The sequence below is a fragment of the Dichomitus squalens genome (genome assembly GCF_000275845.1).
Source record: "Dichomitus squalens LYAD-421 SS1 unplaced genomic scaffold DICSQscaffold_30, whole genome shotgun sequence".
NCBI classification, from domain to species: domain Eukaryota; kingdom Fungi; phylum Basidiomycota; class Agaricomycetes; order Polyporales; family Polyporaceae; genus Dichomitus; species Dichomitus squalens.
This window is the reverse complement of record NW_006766912.1, coordinates 4,766-16,109: the sequence shown is the minus strand read 5'-3', so window position 1 is coordinate 16,109 and position 11,344 is coordinate 4,766. Positions and strand designations below refer to the sequence as shown.

Sequence of the window (11,344 nt, the reverse complement as noted above, 5' to 3'; positions counted from 1 at the left end):
GATGCCCCCTGCGCCCGCTCGCGTCCACGTCCCCGCACGCACGCGCCTCGTCCGCCCCTGCCTGTCATACGCCAGCGACGCCCCGCGGTGAACCAGGGGCACGGGGGGCGTGAGCGAGTCGTAGAGGACGCCGACGGGGGCGCGGGCGCAGGCGGGAGGCCGGTCGTGCGCGGGACGGCGCGAGGCCGTGGGGGGACATCGGGCTGCGGATGGGCGACGAAGAAGTCCCGCATGGGGCGGCCGCTGCGGCGGATCCGGACGGCTCTAGATGGGGGAGAGGTGGTAAGTTTGTCAGCCGAGAGGAGAGGTTGCATCACGACGGGCAAAGCGCATCTTGTCGGAATAGGAAACAGTGTTTATACAGGTCTGACGGGCTGATGTCCCGCGAGTGTTCCCGGGGTGTTCGAAAGAACGGAGAACGAGACGTTTCCTGGCTGTTTTCCGAAGACAATCAAGAGGCCCCATGTGATCAGATGTGCAAAACTTCATAGAAACAGGCGGGGAACATGGCAGAGCACGAATGTTTCCGAATTCAACCTGTATCCGTAGCGTTACCCATTCCTTGATACACAGACCCTCTGTCTTGATCCCAGGAAACATTTTGTTCCCTCTCCCCCGGTCACCCAGGGAACATTCGCGGAACATCAGCCTCTCAGACGTCTTTTCACCCAGTCTCCCTATGCGAGAAACAAGCGTCTTGCCCATCGTGCATAGACGGGTGGGACGTACCTCCAGAGAGAGAGGAGGATGATGAGTGCTGCGGCGACTACTACGAGCGCTCCCTCGACAGCGATCTGACAGGAAGAATGTGCCGGAGGCATGGAGTGTCAGCCTCCGTCGTGCTCCAGCTGGACTAAATTGCGCTCATACCTTTGTGCGCCCTAGAGACCGGTCGTCCCCGGAGGCTTGAGTCTGTGTAGGGGTCGGGAAAAAGGGCGTGTCGAAAGTGCTCGAGCCGGACGGGCTGAGCGCAGGAGGGCTCTCCACGAGTTGCGTAGGAGTCCCCGTGAAACTGACTTCGCCATTGCCAGAGGGTACTTCTGAGCTCGTCGCGATAGACGCGGCGTTCGTGAGGCTACCAAGAACAGTCGTCGGTCGCACCGAAGACTCCGCAGCAGAAGCCTGGGGCGCTCGTACCGCGAGGCGAGCGCTGTCGAACGAAAGAACGTGAGGCATAGTGGATGGTCGAGCGCGGTCTGAGTCGTCGCGTCAGAACACTGGGTAAAAATGGACCATGGAGATTGTTGTGCGGGCACGCCGCGAGGACGCAGGACGACGAGCAGAGCAGAGCGAGCAGCGGACTTGCTTCGAGCACCTGTCTCCGAGGACGCCAGGGAGCTGCCACTGTCGTCACGCTCTGACTTCATATGCGTGACAATGTGACGGGCTAGAGCTGATGCTAAACTTGGCGGGCGTCTGCGTCTCTGCTTTTCGACGATGTGGCCAACGGCGGTCGTCCAGGGCGGCCGGTCTGCGTGGAAGGGTGCGTCCTCAGCGTGCTCAATGATCAAGTCTTGTTGTTTTCTGACATTGTTTTGCCCTCAGGACCGTTCTTCGTCGCCTTTCCCAACCTTAAGCATGCCCTCGAGAACAACATTGCCATCAAGACGCAGGCGCGGTCATGTACCATCCTCCCTAACTTTATAGGGTACGCTGCTCTTCTCTGACGTCTCATTGTAGCCTCATACTGACCTCGTCACCTTCTTACGCGGTCGTCGTAGGCTGCGCTTCATGGTGCACAACGGGAAGGATTACGTCCCGGTAACGGTGACGCAGGACATGGTCGGGCATAAGCTGGGGGAGTTTGCGATCACCAGGAAACGGTTCACTTACAAGTGCGTATCCGAGTGCTGTTGCTCCGATGAATGCTGTTAATGACTTGTGTTTGTCTCTGCAGGGCGACAAAGAACAAATAGACTACAGTATTCCTGGCCGTGACTGTATTCGTCCCTGCTATCTCATTGCTATCATATATTATTCCGTTACCCCCCTTCCTCGTACCCGCTTTCTTGGTTTCAAGGCCCTCAGATGCGTCTGGGCCGTGTCCAGACGTAAGCGTTGCACTCGGTGACCTATTCGTTTCCTGTACACGCCTTATACAGCATGCCTGCAAGGACACACTCTCGTGGTGCTTCTCAATGACCAGGTGCGTCTTTCTGAGAAGTCTTGTGCTACTGCTACCCATCAGCGCTGAAGCGCACATCAGCATTTGCCTGCAATCAGTCCAGTCGCTTCAGTCGTTCTCTTTCACGGTTCCGTTCTCCAGTCCTGGTGCTTGCTGAAGTTACTTGTGTCCTAACACAAGCTGTGGTGGATCATAGAAGCGATTGATAGCCGTGGAAGGAACTCGGAAGGAGGGTCAATCCATTGAGCTGAGAGTCGCAACGGGCAGCTGTCATACAAAGTTCACGAATCCTCGGGCGGTGTGACAGGCATAATGCTACACGCGCGTACCGTTTTGTCTGCCTGTCCTTGTCCAAATGATAGGGCCCTCCGGGCAGTCCTGGTCACACCAACCGCTACTATTGTCCAACCAACAAGCTGAGTAGTATGCATGTAGATAGGTTAACTGCGCGCATCGGCCGGGCTGGCGCCCGCCCTCAACGCGCCATGTATCAGAAGTATTTGATCGATCTGCGTCATCATAGCGGTATATCAGGTTTTTCCACTTTCAGAGGAGTGATACGCTGTTCTTAATGGAGTTTGTTGCGGGTTGTGGTCGGGCTCCGCCCTGCCTTCAGCCCGCTCTTCCCCACACGTAGCACAAGGAGTGCCAGCGGTCCCCTGAGACTCACCTGCTGCATTTGTGCACCTGAAACACGAAACCATGCGAGCTGGCACCCCCACACGGACTTGCATAGTCCGAACGCGCTCGCAATCCGCACCGTGCTTATTGCCCTTAGCTAGAGAAAGCTCTCGTAATCCGGTTCGTAACGACGTGAATTCCTTGTCTAAACTCCACTCATGTGGCCAAACGCCAACCTTGCTATATACTTTAGGAAGCACCATGCATCTTCTGGACACGTATACTGGACAATTCGTCGAGAAGGACCCGAAAGATGAGGACACGGTGTATGCCATCTTGTCGCATACCTGGAACCATGACCCTCCCGAGCAGACGTACGACCAATTGAAAAAGATTCAGGAGCGTTACGCTCCAGAGTCTGCAGGTCCCCAAAGTGGTACCGAGGTCCTTCAACCACCCCTTTCGTCGTCTCCGAGAGGCCTGCCAGATGGAGTCACGTGTTTGTCGCCCGTCCAAGAATCCTCCCCCATACCCACTCCAAGTGCCCACACACTCCATGTACTACTCCCCTCGGTGGCCGCAGACGGCGCGTCCAATCCCACTAACTCGACCACTGCAGACAGCTATGGACAAGCCAACCCTCCGGCAGTGAGCACCGGAACATGCCGTCCAGGTCATACCTTGAGGCGAATCTGGCGATTTGTTCTTCTTAATTTCGCCTGCCGTAGCGACATCGATGTCGACCCTGCCCCAGCCCATCCCCCAGAAGTCGTGTCTACTTCCGGGGATCCCACAACAACTTCAAAGTCCCCCACACCCTCGCCAGACCCACACCCTCCTTTACCCTCCCATGACCCTTCGCTACCCAGCCTCAGTTGTATCTGGGAAGATCCTGAGCTATCCCCGAAGATCCGAGACGCGTGCGCGGTCGCGCGTAAGGCAGGATACCAGTACATCTGGATAGACTCGTGTTGCATCGACAAGTCGAGCAGCTCGGAGCTCTCCGAAGCCATCAACTCCATGTATCATTGGTACGGGTACGCAGCCATGTGCTACGCTTTCCTTGCGGACGTCCCTCCCGACGATGATCCTCGCGAGATTAGCTCCCGTTTCCGCCAGAGCCGTTGGTACACGCGTGGGTGGACGCTCCAGGAACTCATCGCTCCTCTCCAAGTGATGTTCCTCTCCAACGAGTGGACCGTCATTGGATCTAAAACGGTTCTTGCGGACCTTGTCGAGGAGATCACTGGAATTTCTGGTGAGGCTCTACTGCATGTCAAGTCGCTCGACGAATTCAGCTTGGCCCAGCGGCTCTCCTGGGCCGCCAAGCGCGAGACGACGCGAGTGGAGGACCGAGCTTACTCGCTACTTGGACTTGTCAACATCAATATGCCGACGCTCTATGGAGAGGGCGCACTCGCTTTTCGACGCTTACAAGAGCAGATCGTGCAGCGCGTTCCCGATCAGAGCCTCTTTGCTTGGGAGCATGTTTACACAAGCCTGAATCCGGGCGATGACCTTCTCACGGTGCTGCGCGATGATCTCCGAATCACGGGCTGGCCGCACAACACCTGGACTAAAGACGAGGACGAGCATTTCCCGACTCTCTTCGCTGATGACGTCGAGAGTTTTACACACGCTGGCAAAATCAGGGCCCTCTCTCATCGGGCTGTCCTCCGTCGTCTTGAGCCCTTCCGTATACCCAGGGCGGACTATACTTTCACCCCACACGGCATCCGAACACAATTACCCCTCATACCTATCTCTCTTTGCCTTCCTTCCATCAAAGACGACTACAGGAGACGACTAAACTGCCACTATTTAGCTATCCTCCGATGCGAACACGTCGATTATCCCGACCATCTTCTCGGCCGCTTCTGCTACGTTCCTGCCTCCAACGCCGACATGGACGTCGTGTACTCCGGGCGTACGCGGTTTGCGCTTGCGAACTATCCTCAGCCAGATAAAGTGCTTGGCTTCTACGGTCTCTTCCCAGTATCGCCAGCAACCATCAAGCGCTGTCACAAAGCGATACTGCTTGAAACAGTATATTTATCGCATCCCGAGCGAAGTTTTCCATACCCACAAGGGTCTCTTCGGCTTCCGCATACGATGATCTCACTGATCCTGCTCAAGGCGACACGTGACGCTCTACTCGCTAAGGGGTACACGGCGGAACTCCGTGGCCCGAACCTAAACCACCCGACCGCCCACTGGCTAACCCTATCCAATGACCGCCACGCCATCACCATCCAGTTCCGGCATACTCTCCGGCATGGCGGTGGCAGCTTGGGCATTCGTGTGGACGCGAAGGTACCTGAGCAGCTTCTTGATCCCCTCGGGGGCGCCGAAGATATCCAGGCCGTTGTGAACGCATATCCTCAGGCTAGCCCTGTCTACTTCATGGACCAAACACCATGGAAAACCTCGCTCGCCCCCTTTTCTCAAGAGCAAATCCTATACTGGAGCAGCCCTCCTCCAACTCCCATCGAATCGAGCGAAGGGCGAAAGTCACCTTTCCCATGGAGCTATATAAGAGACATGCAAGTCAGGTACAGCAATCGCCGCCCCGTCCGCCTGTCTTTCCTTGCACCGGAGTATCCCATTTTGGAACTTGGCATGAATTACGGCGGAGGCGGGTACTACATCTTACAAGTCGACGTTTTCGGCGAGACAACAGAGAGAGAAGAGTCGGAGTTCTCAATGGACGACGTCGATTGGGAGACGCGCGCGTCGCACATCGAGTCAGAGTCAGAGGACGAAGGAGGTCGAGAAGTCTTGCAGCGCGCTGTGGACAATGGGTCCACTTCCGAGTCTGTGCTGACGAGATGGATGGAGGAAGTGAAGGGAGTGTTCCGCCTCGACGGGCTTCCCTAGCGACGCTAGAGTCTTACGGCCGATTTCTGAGTGATTCTTCTTAGTGCTGTAACACAAGTGTAGTTAAGGATTTGTCGTTCTAGTCAGGGTCCGGTGGTCGTATAACATGTTTGTATACATATCAGGTTGCACTCTTAAATGCACAGCACTGTAAGTGAACATGTTATCATAATTTCTCGCCCAAACCCACTGGCGCGTATCAAAACAGCTGCACAATCAGCGACATTGCCAGTGATATCGCCGTCTAGCCTGAGACACAGGTACACTTCGACGTCATTCTCCTTCATCGGGTAGAAGCGTTTACCGCCGGAGAAACGCTAGATGTATGTTCCTTCCTTCTACTCCGTTCGTGCAGGCTGCGACGAAATCATCTGGCACCTGCACGTGGGAAAGAGGCACAGACGACTCAGGATAGGCACGGAAGGCATTACGTGGAGGGAAAAAAAGAGCTTGGTATCAGTCACGGTGAAGTGAACTTTCGACAAGACGCTCAGCACAATGCCGGTCATTAGCAAGCTTCAAGTTGTGGAGTCCACGACGACGGCACCTGCCAGGCTGAGCACCCAGGGAAGCGAGCTAGTACGCCTATGTCGAAGGAAGGGGATTCGGCGTAGCGACAAATGCATCATTCGCCGGGTTTTGAGCGGGAGTCGATGAGCATCTGTCGATCACAAGGCTAATGACGCTGCGGGGGTTGTATATGCTCGGCGTCAAGGAGCCACGTCGAAGCCTGCATGTCATATGGGAGGCACACGCGCTTACCATGTTGTCTGTCTCCTCTCATCTATACGTCTTATTCACCTAGGGGAGGTGTTTTCACGACCTGTGCATCAAATAGCATTTGGTATCCAGTGTTAGTTACTCAAAGTTATCTCCAGTTCTACTCACCCGACGACGATTTATGACCTAGGCAGTTAGTAGGTAGCCATAGGCTTACTCATCACAATCTGCACCATCGTGACTGTCGGCGTTAGCCAGCGAACATCCTCGTTCACTGTCAGTCCGTGTACAAGCATATATTTCTTTGACGTTACTTACTCAAGGGAACGCCTACATCTCAGTCTAAGGACCATCATGCGTCTTCTAGACACCTATACTGGACAATTCATCCAGAAAGATCCAGGGCATGAAGACACTCTGTACGCTGTCCTGTCGCATACCTGGAGCCACAACCCTCCCGAGGACACGTACAAGCAATTGAAGAAGATCCAAAGGCGGTATGCTACACAACCACAGGATTCTCAGACAAGCGTTCAGGGCGTCCCGCCCTCCCCGTTGTCCCCATTTTCGTCGCTATCTCCCTCACTAGCTCAAGAGAGCATGACGTTCCTCCCATATCACACCAGCTCCATGCACAAAGACCCTTCTCCTGCAGCGACCATCATCACGAAGCTGCACCCAAAGCATCTTCACATTCCGCTCAGTCCTATTTGGGACGACCCAGAGCTCTCACCGAAGGTCCGTAACGCGTGCGCTATTGCGCGTGCTGCAGGGTACCGATACTTCTGGGTGGACTCCTGCTGCATCGATAAGTCCAGCAGCTCAGAGCTCTCCGAAGCCATCAATTCGATGTATTACTGGTATAGTCGTGCGGCAACGTGCTACGCCTTCCTCGCAGACGTCCCTCCGGGTGAGGACCCTCGCGCGGCGCAGTCCAGTTTCCGCCGGAGCCGATACCACACGCGCGGATGGACGCTCCAGGAGCTCATCGCACCTGTTCGAGTCATGTTCCTCTCCAATGACTGGCAGGTCATTGGATCGAAGCATTCACTTGCTGACCTTTTCGAGGAGATTTCCGGCATCCCTGGTGAGGCTCTCCTGCATATCAAGTCACTTGACGAGTTCAGTTTGGCCCAACGACTCTCATGGGCTGCCAAGCGGGAGACGACCAGGGTAGAAGACCGGGCGTACTCTCTCCTCGGCATTGTCAACATCAACATGCCCACTCTATACGGAGAGGGACACCTGGCTTTCCGTCGGCTACAAGAGGAACTCGTGCGGCGAGTTCCCGATCAGAGCCTGTTTGCCTGGGAGAACGTCTACGATGGTATCGAACCAGGCGAGGACATCCTCGAGAAGGTGTCCCAGCATATACGCTATCCCGTAATCCCCGGCTGGCAGCGCAACGACTGGGTGACGATGAGACCCGAGAATGAGCGTTTCGAGTCTCTTATCACCGATTACCTCGGCGTCTTCGCAAAGTGCGGCAAAATCAGAGCCATCTCTCACGAGGACGTCTTCCGTCGTCTCAGCCTTCCCCACCATCTACCCGCTGCAGAGTACACCTTCACCCCACACGGCATCCGAACCCAGTTGCCGCTTATACCAGTCTCGGTTCGTCTGCCTGGTATTGAGGACGAGTGCGCTACCTCACGGAACTATCACTATCTGGCGATCCTCGGATGCGAACATGCCAGCTATCCCGACCACCTCCTCTGTCGATTCTGCTACATCCCCTTTGTTGGCAGCAGTGGTGTGATCTGGTCGATGATGGCGAATTGGGCGCAGATAGTGAGTGCAGAGAGCGAATGATAGAGTTAAGGAAGAGCGAGAGAGAGAGAGGCATAGACACATAGACAAGAGGTTTAGGGCACCAAACTGGCACTCAGGGCTCTCCAGGCCCAGACAGAACAAAGCCCCACCCAGGCCTCAAACACAAACCGAAGAGGCTCGTCGCCATACGGACTAAAGAGCAGGTAGGTACATGATGAGCTGGCAGTACCGATGTGCTATTTGTATGTATTTGGTCACTCGGCAATGGCCGGACGGCAAACTCCAACACCCTTATCTGACTCTGGTATCGACTTCCTGTACTCCGGCTATACGCGCTTCAAATGGGAAACGGGCGAGCTTGGCTACTTTGGCCTCTTCCCTCTGTCGCCAACGACCATCGAGCGCTGTCGGACTCAGATACAGCTGAAGACGGTGTACATATGGTACCCTGGACGGAGCTGTCTAGGTTCGCCGGCGGGCTCCCTCCGGAAGCCGCATCAGACGATCTCCCTGATGCTGCTTCGCAAGACTCGTGACGCCCTTCGTACCAGAGGGTACACGGCCGAACTTCGGGGCCCAGACCAGGATCATCCGACGACGCACTGGCTTACACTTTCCCACCACCACCACACCATCATCATCGAGTTCCACCATACGCTGGAGGACGGCGGTAGGGAGTTCAGAATCCGCGTGAATGTGAAGATGTCGCCACTCCGTACCTCGGCCGAGGCGCTCCCGCCTGCAGAGACCCAGCCGGGGCGCCCTAGTGCGATTGTCTTTTGAGACTCTATGCGAGTGCGGTGGCAGACCGACGCAGGGGTATCGAGTGATTACACGAGACCGTGGCAGAGCTCGCTACGCAAGCAGCAGTTCGTTTTTGACCCTGAGACGTCGAAGAAGCTTGTTCTGACGCTGGGCATGGACCTTGCTCCAGGCTCCTTTTACGCCCTCCACGTTGACGTCGTCAGCGAGATACTGCCGGTAGGAGCTCACGAGGTGCCAAGCGACGACAGAGGCCCGGTCGCAGACGTTCCGCATGTGCAGGGGGAGGACAAAAGAGGTGCAAAGGACGTTCGGCGCGCTGTTGACGATGGGCCTGTCCACGCACTCGGCGGGACAGCAGAGCAGGCCGGACGCGGAAAAATGCTGAAGACGAAGCTGTGATGCGACGACGCAAGCCCGAAACGGACTGAAGACGCAGAGGGGGGAGAGAAGGTGAAAGAGGCGTTTTGTTATACTTGACGGAACCCCTTTCCCTGCGATGTTGTGACGTCCACAGCCGCTCAATTAGACAGGGCCCTGTGAGATGGGACGAGGGTGTTGTTAAATTTTGTTTGTTATCGTGAGTGCGAAGCAATAGAGGTCGAGCTTGACTGTCCTATCAAACATAGCGAAATCGCTAAACACTCCAGGCATTCGATTTGTCAATCTCACGGCGATAGCACGCGATTTCAAAGACACAAACAAGGAGCTACCGACCTTCATACAGTCATTGACCAGTCCTCGGGACAGTCGAATGTTGTCGCTCATCCTGAACCATCCCCTACCTTTGCAGCCCATATCGGACAATAGGATCATGTATGGTACTGAACAAGGCATTATACAGTGACTGCCGAAAATAGTGCACCGGCGCTTCGCGCGACCGAAATCCTGCTGTACCGCCGTATCTACAAAGTGTACCACTGAATAAATGCAGTTATATACATTCCTATGAGTCCACTAGTATAGTGCTGGGATGATAAATATCAACTCCAATACAATGCTTACACAATTGGCCAGAAACATGTTTCAGCGCTAATTTGGTATGCGCTGGCACTGGGCACCGGCGCAACTCTTCTTCAACATCTTCGACAACATGACCTCTAACACTTATATGCTTTTATTACTCGCTTTACAAGATCCTTGTCTACACGCCTGTTGCTATGACAGTGTGTACCCCCAGCAAACGTGCTCGCATTTTGGCTTTCCGTGACCCCCGCTTTGGCAAGCCAAAGTCCTTCCGTGAAATTGGCTCTATCCTCGGCCTCAATGCTTCCACGGCCTCACGGAACTACAAGATAGTCAAAAAGGCCCAGGACATCTATTTCCGTCCCCAAAAGCCTGGCCGCCCTCGCAGCCTCTCCCCCCGTGACCTTTGTCATGCCAAGATCCTCCTGGCAAGGGGTACGGCTCGTGATGCAAGTGATGTCCAGCGACAGCTGTTCCCCACCGTCAGCCCTCGCACTGTCCAGAGGAGTCTCTCTGAGATTGGCCTGCATGGACGAGCACATCGGGAGAAGCCGTACCTTAGCCATTCAGTTGTGACGCAGTGGAGAACCTGGGTGGAGGAGGCCAGCAAATGGGGTGATGCAGAGTGGCGCTTGGTCTTCTACTCAGATGAGTCAAAATTCAATCTTTTTGGCTCGGATGGGAGGCAGTGGTGTCCATCAGCAAAAGTGCAAAATGGTTGGCTACGGTTGGCTCGATTGGCCATGGCACTCAAAATTGGCGTGAATTATACTTAGCCCCAATTGAAGGGGAATCAACTAACATTTGCAGGATGAATTGCCCCAAAGGTCCATGCATAGAATATCGCACAGCCCTCTAGGGCAGACTGACGCCCTGTCCCGATTCAGCCCCCCGACAGCTTGACGTGCGACGTCATCTGACACCTATAACACATCATTACGAACGAGGCATAAAGCCAGACCCATCCCTCCCGTTTCTCGACAACTTTTTCCCTCCTAATGTTACGCTGAAGTACTAACACAAGTCTATCCAGACTTATCACGCGGACTTATCCAAGTACGCGGTGTAGCACACGGGGAGAGAGTATCGCACAAGTCCCTAGATTGAGGGATATAGGGATACAGGAGGTAACGAAGAGGAGAACAGAAGTGGGGAGCCTCTACCGACTACAGGCCTCCTTATATACTATGGGGTACCGACCGTATTAGGAAGGGAAAGGTAACCGACCAAAGTGGGGAGGTATGAGGAGACTGTAAAGGAACGCGTCTGGTCGAGGCTGGGCCCAGTATAGTACAAGACCTAGGTCAGGGTCCTGTGATATAACCGAAAAGGGATAGAGACGGGACAGGGTCCTGAGTCTAGGTCAGGGTCGGGCAATATAACCGAAAAGGGAAAGGGGCGCGACAAGGGTCGGGGTCTGGGTCAGGGTAAAGTAAAGTAACCGAAAAGGGAAACGGTCAGGGTCGGACGTCAGGGTCCGGTCATATAGACGAAAGGGGA

The 11,344-nt window shown here is 55.0% G+C and overlaps 6 protein-coding genes across 6 annotated transcripts; 5 read left to right on the top strand and 1 right to left on the bottom strand.

Moving 5' to 3' along the window:
• Positions 1 to 664: 664 nt before the first annotated feature.
• Positions 665 to 1,176, bottom strand: DICSQDRAFT_172188 (uncharacterized protein; the record flags this gene model as incomplete). Its single annotated transcript, XM_007367924.1, has 3 exons — positions 665 to 677; positions 730 to 794; positions 871 to 1,176. 3 exons carry the CDS (start codon positions 1,174 to 1,176, stop codon positions 665 to 667), a joined length of 384 nt encoding a protein of 127 aa, XP_007367986.1.
• A 261-nt stretch (positions 1,177 to 1,437) lies between these two features.
• Positions 1,438 to 1,986, top strand: DICSQDRAFT_89509 (mitochondrial 30S ribosomal protein S19; the record flags this gene model as incomplete). Its single annotated transcript, XM_007367923.1, has 4 exons — positions 1,438 to 1,483; positions 1,546 to 1,648; positions 1,722 to 1,835; positions 1,898 to 1,986. 4 exons carry the CDS (start codon positions 1,438 to 1,440, stop codon positions 1,914 to 1,916), a joined length of 282 nt encoding a protein of 93 aa, XP_007367985.1. The 3' UTR covers positions 1,917 to 1,986.
• Positions 1,987 to 3,007: 1,021 nt separating this feature from the next.
• Positions 3,008 to 4,228, top strand: DICSQDRAFT_65399 (HET-domain-containing protein; the record flags this gene model as incomplete). The annotated part of the gene is made up of 2 exons (XM_007367922.1): positions 3,008 to 3,149; positions 3,636 to 4,228. Coding segments are annotated over 2 exons (735 nt in total), but the record flags the coding sequence as incomplete, so codon positions are not given.
• A 982-nt stretch (positions 4,229 to 5,210) lies between these two features.
• On the top strand, positions 5,211 to 5,726 carry DICSQDRAFT_138671 (uncharacterized protein). Its single transcript, XM_007367921.1, has one exon. It carries the CDS (start codon positions 5,288 to 5,290, stop codon positions 5,621 to 5,623), a length of 336 nt encoding a protein of 111 aa, XP_007367983.1. The 5' UTR covers positions 5,211 to 5,287; the 3' UTR covers positions 5,624 to 5,726.
• Positions 5,727 to 7,030: 1,304 nt separating this feature from the next.
• DICSQDRAFT_24207 (HET-domain-containing protein) lies at positions 7,031 to 7,657 on the top strand (the record flags this gene model as incomplete). Its single annotated transcript, XM_007367917.1, has 1 exon — positions 7,031 to 7,657. A coding segment is annotated over one exon (627 nt), but the record flags the coding sequence as incomplete, so codon positions are not given.
• A 723-nt stretch (positions 7,658 to 8,380) lies between these two features.
• DICSQDRAFT_172184 (uncharacterized protein) lies at positions 8,381 to 9,280 on the top strand (the record flags this gene model as incomplete). The annotated part of the gene is made up of 2 exons (XM_007367920.1): positions 8,381 to 8,882; positions 8,934 to 9,280. The coding sequence occupies 2 exons, from the start codon at positions 8,381 to 8,383 to the stop codon at positions 9,278 to 9,280; spliced, it is 849 nt and encodes a 282-aa protein (XP_007367982.1).
• Positions 9,281 to 11,344: the final 2,064 nt, after the last annotated feature.

What these genes read in the sequence shown, in the direction of transcription:
- DICSQDRAFT_138671 (XM_007367921.1), top strand. Translation starts at nt 5,288, where the DNA reads ATGCAAGTCAGGTACAGCAATCGCCGCCCCGTCCGCCTGTCTTTCCTT.